This window comes from Galeopterus variegatus, unplaced genomic scaffold, assembly GCF_000696425.1.
Source record: "Galeopterus variegatus unplaced genomic scaffold, G_variegatus-3.0.2 Scaffold6896, whole genome shotgun sequence".
NCBI lineage: Eukaryota > Metazoa > Chordata > Mammalia > Dermoptera > Cynocephalidae > Galeopterus > Galeopterus variegatus.
In genome coordinates, this window is record NW_007733007.1 from 94,446 (window position 1) to 109,645 (window position 15,200).

The window sequence follows — 15,200 nt, forward strand, 5'->3', positions numbered from 1 at the left end:
GAAAAAAAAAAAAAAAAAAAAAAAAAAAAAAAAAAGATTTACAGAGAACTTCCCGTGTGATAAGTGCTTTCCTAAGCATTTGACTTACGTCTTTTTCATTTCACGTTTGCAGTGACCCTGAGAGGTAGGTCTGTTGTGAACCCCTTTTTACTATTGAGGATTCTGAGGCCCAGAGAGGTGCAGCGACTTTCCTGAGGTCACACAGCAGGAAGGGGCAGAGCCAGGATTCGGACCCCGGGCAGTTTGCCTCCAAAACCCAGTCTCAGTCCCTGTCCGTTGTGCTTCCTGAAGGTGGTGAGATACTGACTGCCAAACCATATGCACTGCATTATAATTACTTTATTTGTCCATTTTTTGAATTGATGAAAGGCCTATGTCCTCACCAGTCAGAGCTATTATTCCCTATGATGTACTAGAATTCCTGTTTGCTGACTCCAGCCAATAGCAGGGACATTTTTTTGTTTTATTTATGTTTTTGTTTCTGGCATGATTTTTAAATAGATAAGCATATATTTCCAATGGTTTTTTTAAACATTTCTGGAAAGAAGTCCAGATCTTTGTCCCTGGTTTTCATTAATTAAAAAAGACTATTTGTTGCATCTCTGCAGTAATTTTAGGCATGGGGGAAAGAGCAATGACAAGCACAGAAAGATTCCTGCTCTCCAGGAACTTAAATTTATGGGGGGTAGGTATACATTAAATGGGGAGGGGTTGTGCTGTGAAGGGGATAGAACTGGCGATGTGCACGTGGGGGTTAGGGCTGCTGCCAGGAGGGCCTCTGAGGAGGTGGCATCAGAAGCCACACAAAGATCCAGGCAAAGTGATCCAGGCATGGGAACTGCAAGTGCAAAGGTCCTGAGGTGAGGACAAAAGGAAGACCAGAGTGGCCAGGGCTGGTAAATGGAGGGGAGAGAAGTGGATGGGTGGATGGGTTGGGGGTGGAGATTTTCTGGAAAGCCAGGGTGGGGCATATTGTATTTGTTCTGGGCGTGATGGGAAGCTAGTCCGTGTAGCATTGACAGTAGGACTATGTCATGACCTGATTTCCATTTAAGTGGGTTATTCTGGCCGTTGTGCAGAAAGGGCATTGCAGGGGCAGGTGTGGGGTTGGGAGAGGGAATAGGGAGGAGATTGGGGCTTGGGAGGAGCCGGGGACACCCAGTTTCCTTCTTGGATCTGGTGCTGATATTGCTTGGTCCTCTGCAGTGTTTCCAGGTGGCCAAGAGGCCTTTAGTGGGTGGAGAAAGGATTTTAAGCAGAAGCTGCCCCATCTCTGGCAGAAGACTGGGAATTCTGGCCCTCTGAAAGCTAAGGCAGCTTTCTTGCAGGGCCCCGGGCCGCACGCTCCCCTCCCCCTGCTGCACTGTTTCGGTCTTGGGCAAGTGCCAAGCCCTGTTTGTACCTCTTTGAAGGCAGATAAACCTTCTCTTTGGGCCCAGATGCTTTGCCGAGTGGGGCTTGGCGCTGGAGGGAGAAGGGCCTATGATGTGGGCAGGCCCCACTCTGGGCTGCCTGTGAAGACAGCCCGGCTGCCTTATCTCTGTGCGGTTTCACTGCAGCAAAAGTTTCAATGGGAGGAGAGTCATTTGAAATCTTATTTGAATGCCTGGGTTCCCCTGGGGCTTGAATAATTTGTTTCTTTTATTTTGCCAGTTTGTTTTTTTTTATCTGCAGTGCCTGGTGGGGGTGGGGGGGAGATGGAATAATATGAGCCAGTTTGAAATAGAATATGTTAAAAACATTTATTCACAAAGGATGTTATTTCTTGGATTTTTTTTTTTTTTTTTTTTTTTGGTGTCTTCCTCCCTCCGTGACTACAGTGTGCTGGGATCATAATCCGCTGAAGACAGAATGGAGAGTGATGGGTGGGACAGCCTGGGATCTGGGAGGGGGTTGTCAGTTCTGTCCCTGGGGAGGGCAGGGAGCCATGGGGACCCTGGGGACCTAGTTGAAACCCCAGCATGGCCACCACCATGCTGTGTGTTCCTAGGAAAGGCAGATCTCCTTCCTGAGCCCCAGTTTTCCCATCCGTAACTTGAACTAGATCTCCAAGGGCCCTTTCCCTGTTGCATTTGGGATCCTAGGTGCACAGGAAGGCTTGAGAGGTGGCAAGGGGCAGTCCTGAGCATCGGGTGAAATGGAGGCAGACTGCCTGGTTCAGTTCCCAGCTCTGCCGCTTACCAGCTCAGCAGACTATTTTAGCAGACTATTTAACCTCTAGATGTCCTGGATTTTCCATCAGAAATTGGGGAAAACTCCAGTGCCTCCTGCACAGGGCTCTTGTGACGAGGAGGGGAGATGGTACCGGAAGGTGCCAGGACAGCCAGCGCCTGGCATATGAGAGCTGTGAGAGCAGCTCCAGGACGAGAGCAGTTGCATGTCTCAGATGGGGAACGAGTGGCCTGACATCACACACAATTTAGTGCTGAGTGGGACCAGGGTACCCTCCTCTCTCTCGATACCAATTAGTCTCCTGTTCCTAAAGGCGCCAGAAAGGGGTTGCAGATGGAAGGCCCTGGAGGAGGAAGAGGTGAGGCCAGGAGCTCTCTTCCTTTACCCACACCCCAGGTCTCAAAGCTCTGCATCCTCAGACCTTACACCCCACAGGCCCTTGGAGCCTTGCCCCCCATCCCTCCCACGCCTTTCCTTGTTCCCACCTGCTGAGAAGACCTGGGCCTGGCAGGCCACGGGCTAATCCCTCACTTTCAGGACAAGGCAGTGAGCCTGAATGCAGGGCCTGGTGGGCCCTCCTTGCTGCCCCTAATTTGATTTGGTTTTCTTGCCAATATCTACCCAATGATGATTCTAGCTACTGGGTCCTGAGCATGGCCCAGGCAGCATGCCAAGCCCTTTCTAAACCTCCTCCCCTCTAACCCTTATAACCATCCTGGAGGTTGCTGCTGGGATCTGCCCAAGCCATGCAGCTGGAAGGGGTGGGTGTGCTCTCTAGGAGTGGGGCCAATGGCATTGGCCTTGGAGAGACTGTGCTGGAGCTGGGAGACTGTGGCCGTTCTCCTGACTTCCCTGGACACCAGAGGACGAGTAGCTGGGTAAGATGGTTGCTGAGGTTGCTCCCAACCTGCCGCCTGTGGCCATGGCCAGTGGCATCTTCATGGTGCTGGGGAGGTGTGAGCAGGGCCTCGAAGGCAGCCTCGGATTTGGGAAGTTCAAGAAGAGCAGTCTGGGCTGTCCACTGGGGCAGCAGAGACAGGAGAGGCTTGACACTGGGACTGAGCTCAGAGCGTCGGGCCAGAGAGGCAGGGCATGGCCAGAGGTGGTTCCAGCCGCCCTCAGGAATAGTAGTGGGCCTACTATTAACAGCAAGGACGATAACCAAAATAGGTACTTTTTCTTGGTTTCCTGGTATACACCAGGCATTATATTCTTTCCAGTGTTCACAGCATGTTCCATATGGTTGAAATTATTTGTCCCATTTTCTAGACGAGGCAACATACTCAGAGAGGTTAAGTACCCAGCTCAGCGTCACACAGCAAGTTGGAGGCTAAGGTGGGATTTGCTTGGGGCCCTTCTAGCAAATTGGCGGGGATTGTTCTGAGGGCTGGAGGGTGGCTGTCCCACCCTGTAGCTGCTCCCTGTGCCCCATGGGGTGCCCTTGTGTTCAGTGGATGCTGGCAAGCATGGTCCAGTGCTAAATAAACCCCCACTTAACGCCAGTTGGAAATCACGGCTTTGCCGTTGGTGCCAGTTCTTAATGTCACTTATCCCAAGCGGGCTTTCAATTTTCAGCGGCAGCAGCCTTCTCATTTGGTCTCAGCCGCTCTGGTTTTGTGACGGGAACAATGGCAGTGGCAGATGGGGAGCAGAAACTCCATTTTCTTTTAGCGTTCCCAGTCGCAGGCGGGGAAGGCACCATCTGGAAGGAGAAGGTCAGATCATTAAAAAAATATATACTAATAAATTGCCAGGACCTGATGGGCTGTGGGTGTGCGGGGAGGAAAGACAGGAGATGAGCTCAGGGCGACTCAGGGATGCGGGCGGTGGTGGGGGGTATATTTGCCATTTCAGCTTCAGGAGACGCTGGGGTGAGGAACTGGGGGCTGAGAGCTCCGCGGGGCTCTTGTCTGATAGAGACCAGGGTCTGCTTGATTGTAAGTTCCTTGAGAGCTGGGACAAACTCTCAAGTCATGCCATCGCTGTTTGCTGTCCAGGGGCTTATCCAACAGACAACACAGCAGGCTGTGACGGGAGCACCCTGCCCAGGAGAGTAGGGCTGCCCTGGGGACAGGCACCTCTGTATTCGTGCTGCGTCCCTGCTGTGTCGCCAGCACCATGCAAAGTGCCCCTGCGGGTTAGTTCCTTGGCGCTTGGCCCCTGCTTTGACTCCTCCAGCGTCTGCTTCCCCAGTGTGGCATGGGGATGGAAATACCTACATCCCGTAGTGGCCGTGAGGATGAGCTGAGACTGTGAAAGTAAACTGTGAAGTGCGGTGCACAGACAGTCGTCTGCTGCGTGGATGCCTGTTCTGTGCTGTAGCTGTCCTTTCCCTGATGGTCTCTCCCACATCGACTTTTCTGCCTGAGTGGCAGGGTCCAGGATTTATGTGACTCTGTTTCCAGGGTCCAGTGACGTGGAGGGCCTGACGTGGAGGACACCTCTGGGCCCCTGTAGGGAATGAGTTCAAGGCTCAGTGACTCTGCACCAGGGCGTGAGACCGACAAGAGCTGGAGCCTTCTCATAATCGTATCTGACATTTGTGGATGTCTGTAACTTCTCAGAGCATGCACACCTGCCACCTCATCCCAGCTCCACTCTGTGACAGACACTCAGATGCCACCTCTCTCTGGCAGCAATGGCATTTCTCAGGTGCTTGCTACGTGCCTGGTGCGGATGCTGTGCTGGTGGTGGTTCCTCACACGTGTCCAGCCCTTCTTGGTGGGACCTGGCAGCGTCTCTTTGATGAAAGCAAGTCAGATTGTCGTTAATGTCATGGGTACAGTGGAAAACCTGGAAAATGAGGCTCTGAGAGAAGAGGCTTTGTTTATGCCCCCAGAACGCATCGATGGTCTGTGGCGTGGCCGGTGCTATGCGAGTGGGCAGGTGTGATGTAGAAGGAAATAGGGTGGAAAGTTTTGGCCTTTACAGAACACTGGCATAGTGGGGGAGCCTGTGCTTGCACACACGCACACGCACACGCACACAGGAGAAAAGAGACAGACGAGAGAAGGGCTGGCAATAGTGGTAAAGGCTGCGACGCACCCTGACAGGGGCTGAGACAGCAAGCGGTGGAGTTGAGTGGGGTGGAGAGAGGGTCAGTTAGGGCCTTTCCGAGAAGGGGACATGCAACCTGCACCTGGGAAGGGAGAGGAGCCAGCCCTGGAGAGAGCCGAGGGACAGCGTTCCAGGCAGAGGGAACATGTGGGGCTCGTCCTGTTTAAGTTCCTGAAGTCTAGCACTGTGGAAGCTGTTGATCAAGGGACAAAGCTGGGGAGGAAGGAGGGTCCTTCCAGCTCTTCCAGAAGAGCTGGATCTTATTCCAAGTGGATTGGGACTTGGTTGACGTTTTCAAGCAGGGGAATGGCCCGGTATGGTATAAGTTTTAGCAAGATGGCTGTGGCTGCTGAGCAGAGGACTATGGGGGCAAGACTGGGCAGGAGGCCCTGCGTGGCTGCTGGGTGCTCTTGGGCCGAGTCGATCCTTCCTCAGGTAAGGGCAGGGTAGGCCTGGTCCCTGCGTCATCTTTGCCCCTGAGGAGCTGCAGGGGAAGGTTGAATCAATCACCTCTCCTGTTAACTCCAGAGCTCCAGGCGTCCTTGTGTTAAGTGGCCTCTCTCTCTCGGGGCACCCGTGCAGTGGCCCTGGTTTTCTGGGGGCAGAGCTACCTCCTCATTGTCCGGCATCACCATGCTCATGAGCTTTTGTGACAGTGGCATTGGTGGGCCCCAGTTGCTGAAGGCTGCTTGTTTTAGTGCAAAGAACCTGGTCTTGGGAGTCAGAGAGACCTAGGTCACATCTAGACTCTGTCACGCAGGTATGGCTGTGATTTAGTCATGTCGCTTAATCCCTGAGTGTTAATCTCATCATGTCTAAAGTGAAAATAATTATTCTGACCATGCTGGGTTGTTGTGAAGACTAAGCCAAAGAATAGATCTGTAACACTCAGCCTTGTACCTGACCCATTGGCACATAGTAGGTGGTGTCTTAGTCAAGCCCTGTCCCTGCTGTCAGGATGCCTGGAAGGCAGTCCTCCTATGGTGAGTGTGTAACGAAGGAAGGGTTCCTTAGCAGGGAGAATTCTTTGAGACAGATGGTCATTAGTTCACTCCTGCCTTTCATCCATTCTTTCAATTCATGTTTACGGAGCACTTACTACGTGCTAGGCAGTGTTCTGGGTGTCAGGGGGACAGTGGTGAATGAGACAGCCCAGATCCTTGCTGCCTTCAACTTACATTCTAGAGACATATGGAGACAGATCATAAATAAATACATAGGCAAAATGATTTTAGATTGTCATGAAGGCAATGAAGAAAATAAGACAGGAGCTTTAGAGTGATTAAGAGAAGGGGATCACTGTAGCCAGAGTGGTCAGGGAGGACTTCTTGGAGGAGGCAACGTGTGAGCAGAGCCCTGACCCGTGTGAAGGAGCTGCTGTAGAGGGAGTGGTTTAGCAGATGTTCCTTAGTACCATGGTCTCCAAATGTGAGTCCTGGGTCTGGGATCAGGCGTGGGCATCTGTACTTGTCACAGGTCCCTGGCAGCTTTGATGCACAGCTGGGCTGGGGGACCTGGAGGCAGGTGACTTCCTAAGTTTCAGGGTAACCTCAAAGGAAAGGATTCCTCCTCCTCCCCATCATCATCATCATCAGTCAGGTGTGAAAGCACCACGCTGCATTGTCCTGTCTGTTTGCTTGTTTATGGTCTGCCTCCTGCTCTAGAATGTGAATTCAGTGCAACAGGGATCTGGACTCTGGTCAGCATTTTAGTGTTTTTTGAAACCCTTTCATATCTATTATCTAATGTGATCCTCACAACCACCACAGGATGAAGGTATTTTTATCATCCTTATTTTATTTATAGGTGCAGAAATTGAGGCTCAGAGTTGGGGTGATTTGCACAAGGTTGCTCAGCAGTAGGGTGGTCATGCTGGGCCTCAAACCTTAGGTTTGCTTATCCCCTGCCTGGGACCATGGCCATGTTTGTGGAGCGATGCTGAATGTCATCTCAGATGAGCAGGAGTCGGGGTGGGGGAGCAACTGGCTGGGACAGGCCAGGTCAGCATGTTGGCTGGGCTTCTGGGACCTGTGATAGCTCCCCTGGGCTCGAAGGGTGACTCACTGCCCGGTTGACCCTCAGACTCTGATCAGCTTTCCCCACCTCCTTCCTCTTGCTGTAGGGGAGGAGAACCAGCCGGGCTGGCTGTGTCTGGATGAGGACAAGAAGAGCAAAGCCCCATTCTGGTGCCCGATCCTTGCCTGCTGCATCCCTGCCTTCTCCTCCCGGGCCCTCAGCCTGCAGGTGAGTGGAGTGGAGCTTGCTGAGCTGACCATGACGGTGGGCTGTGACCCCCCTGGCCTGGGAGAACGGGAGTTTCCAGGTAGTGTCCACAGCAGGAAAGGCTCAGGTTCCAGTTCCAGCTTCTAAATTCCTACTGATGGAGTTGGTCCAGGATTCAGCTTTCCCACCAAAAATATGGGATATTTTGAGATAACAAATAGCCACGATCAATCCATCAGTTGATGGTGTGACTCCAGAATACGCTGAAGTGGCTGTGCCAGATGCTGTAGGTTGGACGCATTTGTGATGCCGCCAGGTGGGGCCAGCTTTGGTGTGGGGACCACTCTTGCTATGGGATGCTCCACTGCCATCAGGCATCCGGTTTGTGAGGTACCTGCTGTGCTCTCCAGTGCTTTGTTTCATTCTTTTGTTTTAATATCTATAAGAACCCTATGAGTAGATATTTCTCACAGGTGATGTGATTTTTCAAAAATGACACAGCTAAGTGAGGGAAGGATCCAGGAACTTGAACCTTGCTTTGGCTGGTCACACCACCCGTGGTTCTAACTGCTAGGGTGCTCGGCCTGCACTGCTCATCTGCCCCTGTGGCCTGGCTGTGCGCACCTTTCCATCTGGAGCAACTACTGTCCATCCTCTGCCAATGAGATGAAGTCATCTCAGCGTGGGACCCAGGCCCAGATAAATAAGTCCTTAGAGACATAATGACTGGGCTGGAGACTGGGGCTCTAACCAGCTGAAAGAACATACCCTAGAGGTGTACGTTCATTTACTCATTCGTTTATTCATTTGTCCGTCCTGCATGTAATTGTGGAACACCTACTGTGTGCTAGACGCTGGGAAGATAGCGGTGACTAAGACATATGAGGGCACTTCAAAAAGTTAGTGGAAAAATAGAATTAAAAGATAATGTGAATCTTTCCATGAACTTTTTTGTTTTTAAAGATGACCGGTAAGGGGATCTTAACCCTTGACTTGGTGTTGTCAGCACCACACTCTCCAAGTGAGTGAACCGGCCATCCCTATATGGGATCCGAACCCGTGGCCTTGGTGTTATCAGCACCGCACTCTCCCGAGTGAGCCAGGGGCTGGCCCTTCCATGAACTTTTTTGTTTTTAAAGATGACCGGTAAGGGGATCTTAACCCTTGACTTGGTGTTGTCAGCACCACACTCTCCAAGTGAGTGAACCGGCCATCCCTATATGGGATCCGAACCCGTGGCCTTGGTGTTATCAGCACCGCACTCTCCCGAGTGAGCCAGGGGCTGGCCCTTCCATGAACTTTTTGAAGTACGCTTGTACAAGGTCCCAACCCTCATCTAGCTGTCAACCGAGTGGAGAGAGACAGGCGATCACGCAGCCCGCAGAAGGAAAGAGAAGGGTGATGTGTGTTACAAAGAAAGTCAATCAGTGATAAGTAGATACAGAGATGGGGCCACAGAGGGGTTCAGATGGGGCCTCTTGGAGGAGGTGGCAGTTAAACCAAGACCCGAATGGTGAGAAGGACTCAGCCCCGAGAGGGCCCGGGGGAAGAATATTCCAAGTTGACAAACCAACCCAGAGGCTGAGATAGCAAGTTGGGAAGCTGGCGGGGCTGCCACTTGGTGAGGCGGAGGAGAGAGGGCGAGCTGATCATGCCGGCCTCACAGGCTGGGTCGGTTTGGATTTCATTCTCAGAGCAGTGAAAAGCCACAGGTAGTTCCGAGCTGGGGATCTGCATGATCTGATTTATACTTTGGATCCTTTGGGTCATTCTGGCTATTCTGTGAAGATAAACCATGGACAAGAAATGGGCGAGAATGGGTACCGAGGGTCCAGTGCCAAGCTTAGTGCAGGGGTCCTGCTGAGACAGGGCAGGACTCGGCATGGGTGGAGGCCAGGGCTGGGACTGGGAAAGGCGAGTGAGATCCTCACCTCGGTGCAAAATTTAAGCAGGTGCCTAAAATCTCAATAATCAAGATACATAATGTTTTAGTGCAATATTTAAAACAACAACAACACCAAAAATCCCCAAAAATCCGAATAGGCAAGTACAGGCTGTGGTTTGGCTGTAACTTTTTTTTTTTGGCTAAATAAAGGGCCGGGATTAGGGTGTGGTCAGTGAGCCAGGGTTCTGCAAGTGCAGAGTTGGGTCCTGTCTTTATTTTTAAACTTTTAATAATTGTTCGTCATGGATTTTTTTTTTGCAATAATTTTGATTTTAAAAATTACCTTAAAACATTTTTCTTGGTGGCCGAGTTTTTTGGCACTCCCTTAAATTTCACACCCAAGGTGAGCGCCTGGTCCTGTCCCCTAGTCCAGGCCCTGGTGAGGGCAGTGGGCAGGGGAGATGGGGGCACACTGGGGATGTGTGTTGGGGTAGGACCGGCTGAACTGGTGGGAGATGTGACACACAAAATGGGGAGTGACCCGTGGGCCTTGGTGCCCTGGGGTGTAGGCCAGAGTCCTGGGGTGCAAGCCAGAGTGTTAGGGCCCACTCTGCCTACACTCCCCTGGCCTTAGTGTACCTGGGGAGAAGGCTGACCCTGGGTGACTTCCCTAGGGAAGTGGATTCTCCTGTGTCCCCAGGGCCTGGGGTTTCCTGGGAATACAGGTTGAGGACTGAACCCTGACGGGTGAGACCTGGGTGGTAGAGTCACAGACAGGCGCTGCGTCCAGGCCCTTCTGGAAGGAAACCCCCACCCACAAGGGGAGCCACCTGCCCTCTCAAACTTGGGGATGAGGGTGTATGAATCTCCTCATTTGGAGCCCTCAGGGCCCAGGAACATGTAGGCTGGAAGCATCTTCAGCCCCCACCAGCCCCTGCTTGTGGTCCCCCCCGTGCTAGCTGAGGGAACCATGAGTGAATCTCTGCAGGTAATGGGCCTGCGGAGCTCCCGGGGGACACACCCGAGCCTGTGCAGCCCATTTACTGAGCTCTGAGTGCCGTCCTGCTCTGCTGCACCCGCTTCCACCCAGACCAGACAGATGTGCCCCATCAGCTCTGTAATGGCAGCCCTGAGTTAGGGCCTCAGAGTGCCAGGGCCTTGTCCAATTACCGTGGGAACAGGTGTGAGTGTGTGGCCTGCTGCTGGGTTAACCCAGCCACCATGGCTTCCCAGGTGGTCCCTGGAGTGATGCCTCGGGCTCTGCAGTTGGCCTAATGAGAGCCAGCCACCAAACCGGTTTCTCAAGGGAAGTCTTGGGCTCGGCTGAGGGAGTTGCTGGACCCAGCCCATTTCCTGTGTAGACAGAATCAGCGCTCTTACACCAGCTGGCTGAGGGTGTGTTGGTTTCTGTCCCTCAAGGGAACAAGGGTGCTGGGGCAGGAGCAGGATTCTTGTCAGTGCTGACAATGGCCCGTGCCCACGCGGGCCCCACCACACCTCCTGACTTACAGGGCAGTGGTCGGGAGCATGAAACAGCATCCACAGGGTGGCGCTGGTCCCTGGGTCGAATCCCGGCCCTGCATGTCCCAGCTGTGTGACATCGGGAATGCTACTTCGGCTCATGGGGTCACAACTGTGTCTTCAGTGTGTAACCTGGGGGGGCCCACAGCACCTTTCTGACCGGATTACAGTGAGGATTAAGTGACGCAGTTCAGGTCAAATGCTTAGCCATCGTGTGGTGTGTGCTCAGGGTTCAAGAACTAGAAGCAACTGTCTCAGGACATTTGGGTCCCCAGGAAGGAGAGGCCACTGGGGTCTGTTTTGGGGAGTTTCTGAAGGCCTGACCACTTGGGTGTTTTAAGATTCTTCTCGGACCCCCAACTCCATCTAAGAGGGAGGCCTGTCCCTGGAGGGCAGCAGGAAGGCTAGGGGAGGGTTTGCCACGAGCCCATCCCCAACAGTGGGCCGGGTCAGTCTCAAAGCCTGCCTGCCTGGGGACAGGGGCAGGGGTACTGTCTGCTCTGAGGTGCTTTAAAACTCAAGCACCCTGGGGGACTGCAGGGCTGTAGCCTGCGGAGGATCTGTAGCTGGGCTTGCTCAGGCCTCAGCTCCCAGGCCCAGTGGCCTCCGTCCTGACCTTCGTTGGCCTCCATTAGCCAGACCTGCTACCGGATGGGTACCCTGCCTCCTACCTCTGTGCCGCAGTTGCTCACTGTGACAGTCCCTCCCTTGCAGTGTTACTTTGGTGATTAGTGAATGCATGAGAAAAGCTGGGACATCCTTTAGCTGCTGCTCGTGCTGGGTACCCAGGCCCCTGCTAAGTGCTCGACACCTGCCCTCTCCACTCCCCATGACCATCCTGACAAGACGCCAGAGTCTCCACTTTATGGATGATGCACTGACTTGCTTGGGACCAGCATGCTGGTAGCCACCAAGCTGGGGTTGGAGGCCAGCTTCATGCTGCTCTGCACGGGTGCCTTGATTTCTGGGAAGTGGCCTTCCTGGCACGGTCACGACTCTCAAGCCCATGGCCTTGCCTGTTAAGAAGACATTTGAGTTTTTGCCATCATCTTGGGCCCGGCTTTGTTGATTCAGCTGACATCAGGGGCCACTGGAGTTGCCATGGAAATGTCAGAGCCAGGGCTGTGACAGCCCCTCCCTCCTCTGAGAGAGAAGAAGAGCCGGTGCCTGGCAGAAAGGGTGACTCACCCTCGGCTGGACGTGGCCACCAAGAAGCAAAAAGACAGACGGTCCAGGAGGCCAGCTTTAGGAAAGCCTCCTGCTCAGGGTGTGGGGACCCAAGTTCCCAGCTGGGTAGAAGTGGGACCCCTGAGTACCAAGGCCTCTGGTGTGGCACCCTGGCTGCTGGGTAGAATTCAACCAGAGTAGAAAGAGCCCTGGACTGGGAATTGAAAGTCTGAATTCTAGGCCTGACTCTGCCTCTCATTTGCTGTGTGACCTTGAGCCAGTTACATCTCCTCCCCACAAGCTTCAAGTTGTCCAACTGCTAAGTGAGGAGGTTGGATGAGGTGACATCTCTGGGCCCCCTCGCCATGGCCATTAGAAATCTTGTTAGAATGTTCCAGCAGGGCTGGGACTGGCTGGGGCCTGGAGCACCAGCAGAGGGCAGCACCTGCCTGGAACAGGGCCTGGTGGCCGGCTGTGTTCCTACCTCCGGGCAGCCAGCTGTCCCCCCTCTGTCTCCTTCCCCTTTGGTCTGGGAAAGGGCCAGGCCATTTTCTTGCATCGCTGTCCTGCCTGGCGAGACAGACTGCCCAGGCCTAGCTCAGGAAACAGTCCTCAGGGAGGCCACCCAACGTGGGGTTTAGGGAACAGATTCAGGGGCAGGAGCAGGCAGGCTGGGCCCTGTCACTCCCCTCCTCGTTGGCCTAGGCAGCCACCTGCCCTCTGTGGCCCTCACTGTCCCCATCTGTAAAGTAAGGGAGGTGGGGCATTGGTGGTTTCAATGAACCTTGTCTGGGAGCTGCCCAGTTTCGAGACCCTGGGCTGATACAGAGCATCACTGAGGCCTCTTCTAGCCAGAAGGTTCTGGGAGAATGACGGTCAAATGCAAGGGGGCAGGAGCTACCTGGAGACCCCATGAAACATGTGGCTTTCCTGGCCCTCACCCTCAGGGGTCCTCAGGGAGCTGGATGGGGCCCAGGAATCTGCCAAATATTGGCATCTCAGCACCTTGACAATGAACCCCACATGTGCATCTCTGTCTCCGCAGCTTGGGGCCCTGGTCCACAGTCCTGTCAACTGTCCCCTGCTGGGCTTCTCAGCCGTCAGCACCTCCCTTCCACAGGGCTACCTCTGGGTGAGTAACCTCTATGCCCAGCCAGGGATCTGGCCTCAGGATGGGAGCGGGGAGGGTGGCACCTGGGAGGGGTGCTGGAGAAAGCTGCCCGCCTGTGGAGCCCATTTCTGTGGCTTCATCCAGCAAGGTCTTCTCTGGTACCAGGCACTGTGCTCAGAGTTGGGAGGTGCAACCCCACCCAGAGCAACAGAAAACCGGGAGCAAGTAAGAGAGCATGACTTGCAAATGGCCCTAGTGCCCTGAAGGAAACGAACAGGGAGCTGTGCAGAGGGTCTGGGTCGCAGGGTCTTCACCCCAGGGGCGGGAATCAGGGCTGGAGCTGGCCCATGTCATGCAGAGATTCCAGCCCACCTTTCCCCCAGGCTTCCTGGCAAAGCCTCCCTCAGTTCCAGTGAGGTGTCCCCCCACTCTTGTGATGCAGGTTGTGGCCTTCCTGCAACACCCACTGTTCCGGCCTCACCACTCCCTGGCCATCCTCTGACTCCCCCTGTTTATTCCTGTCTCCAGGCACTTGGACAGGAAAACGCTGGCTGACCCTTCAGAGTTCAGCCCAAATGACCCTTCTGAGAGTGATTTGCTCCTCGTTTCCCCGTTGTCTAGCACGTGGTGTATCTGTTCATCCACCCATGCATCTATCCATCTACCCTGTAACAAATGTGTAGTGAGTGTGTACTGTGTGCTGGACACAGGGATAAAACAGAAGACAGCAGAGCAGGAGACACAGAAGAGCATTTTAAAGGGACAGAGTAGGTTTTCACTACGTATTGGCTTAAGTACACCCTAAAGAGGAGAAACTAGAAAGCTGACTGGGTAACTAGTTCACCTTGGCTTCTTACCTGATTTCTTTTGGGCTAATTTGTTTGCCATGTCAGCTGGGGACAAGTGACCTTCGTGTAGGCAGGAGAGGGGCTGCTCCTCTCCGGGATGGGGCCCCTCAGAAGGCAGGGGCTGGGCTCTACCTCTGTTCCTGCCTGATAGCTTCTCTGCGTCTCTGCTCCCAGGTCGGGGGCGGGCAGGAGGGCGCAGGGGGCCAGGTGGAAATCTTCTCTCTGAACCGGCCCTCGCCCCGCACTGTCAAGTCCTTCCCGCTGGCGGCCCCCGTGCTCTGCATGGAGTACATTCCAGAACCAGAGGAGGAGGCGGAGAGTGGAGAAGGGAGCCGGCCAGCCGCTGACCCCTCGACTACTGTGCATCCCACCATCTGCCTTGGCCTCCAGGATGGCAGGTGAGGGGCTTGGGGGGGAGGGGCAAGAACAGTCTGTGTGGGGTGGGGGCTGTCCCTCTAGCGTATCTTGGCCTGCCAGTTGCCCACCGACATCCTCCACCCCTGGTCGGATGCCACCAAAGGTGGGGGCCAGAGACGTCCAGGTTGGGGGCCAGGGAGGGTACCATCCTTGAAAAGCCATCCATGGAAAAGTGAGCTCCCTCAAGGTGGAGCGATGGCCTGGTCATACAGCTGGGTGGCCTGGCTGAGTGGGGGCAGCCCCTGGACCTGCTGTCCCCAGGAGGGTGTGTGGGGTAGTGGGTGGGTGAGGGGTGCTCAGTGAGTTAAGGTCAGTCCTCGGGCCTCTCCCCGCAGCATCCTGCTCTACGGCAGTGTGGACACCGGCACCCAGTGCCTGGCCACCTGCAGAAGCCCAGGCCTGCAGCCTGTGCTCTGCCTGCGGCACAGCCCCTTCCATCTGTGTGCTGGCCTGCAGGACGGGACCCTCGCCGCCTACCCTCGGACCAGTGGTGAGGACAGGTGGGAGGAGGGTTGGGGGAGTGTGGGGCAATACTGGGTGCCGATTGGGTGCTGGATCCTCTATCAGGAGAGGTTGCAGGAGGCAGGCAGCACAGAAATGAATCAGGGTATCTCCATGCTGCAGGGGAGATCCCCGAGCCCCACCGGGGTCCCACCTGTGTTTCTCTGCCCTTGAGTCCCCACTGGAATAAGGTGCTCAGTACCATGCAGGCAGTGAAGCCCATTGTCAGGAGACTCCAGAGGATGAGAGCAGGGACTCTGAGGTCGAGGACACCTGGCTTTGTGTTCAGGCCTGCCCT

The 15,200-nt window shown here is 54.4% G+C and overlaps 1 protein-coding gene across 1 annotated transcript in view; it reads left to right on the plus strand.

The window, feature by feature from the left end:
• Positions 1–15,200, plus strand: part of ARHGEF10L (Rho guanine nucleotide exchange factor (GEF) 10-like) — a gene marked incomplete at both ends in the record, with an annotated part of 83,431 nt that overhangs the window by 61,348 nt on the left and 6,883 nt on the right. Inside the window, 4 exons of the mRNA XM_008591396.1 lie at positions 7,352–7,473; positions 13,071–13,157; positions 14,159–14,382; positions 14,737–14,891. Of these exons, the coding sequence (XP_008589618.1) occupies positions 7,352–7,473; positions 13,071–13,157; positions 14,159–14,382; positions 14,737–14,891 (588 nt within the window). The remainder of the gene's footprint in view (positions 1–7,351; positions 7,474–13,070; positions 13,158–14,158; positions 14,383–14,736; positions 14,892–15,200) is intronic.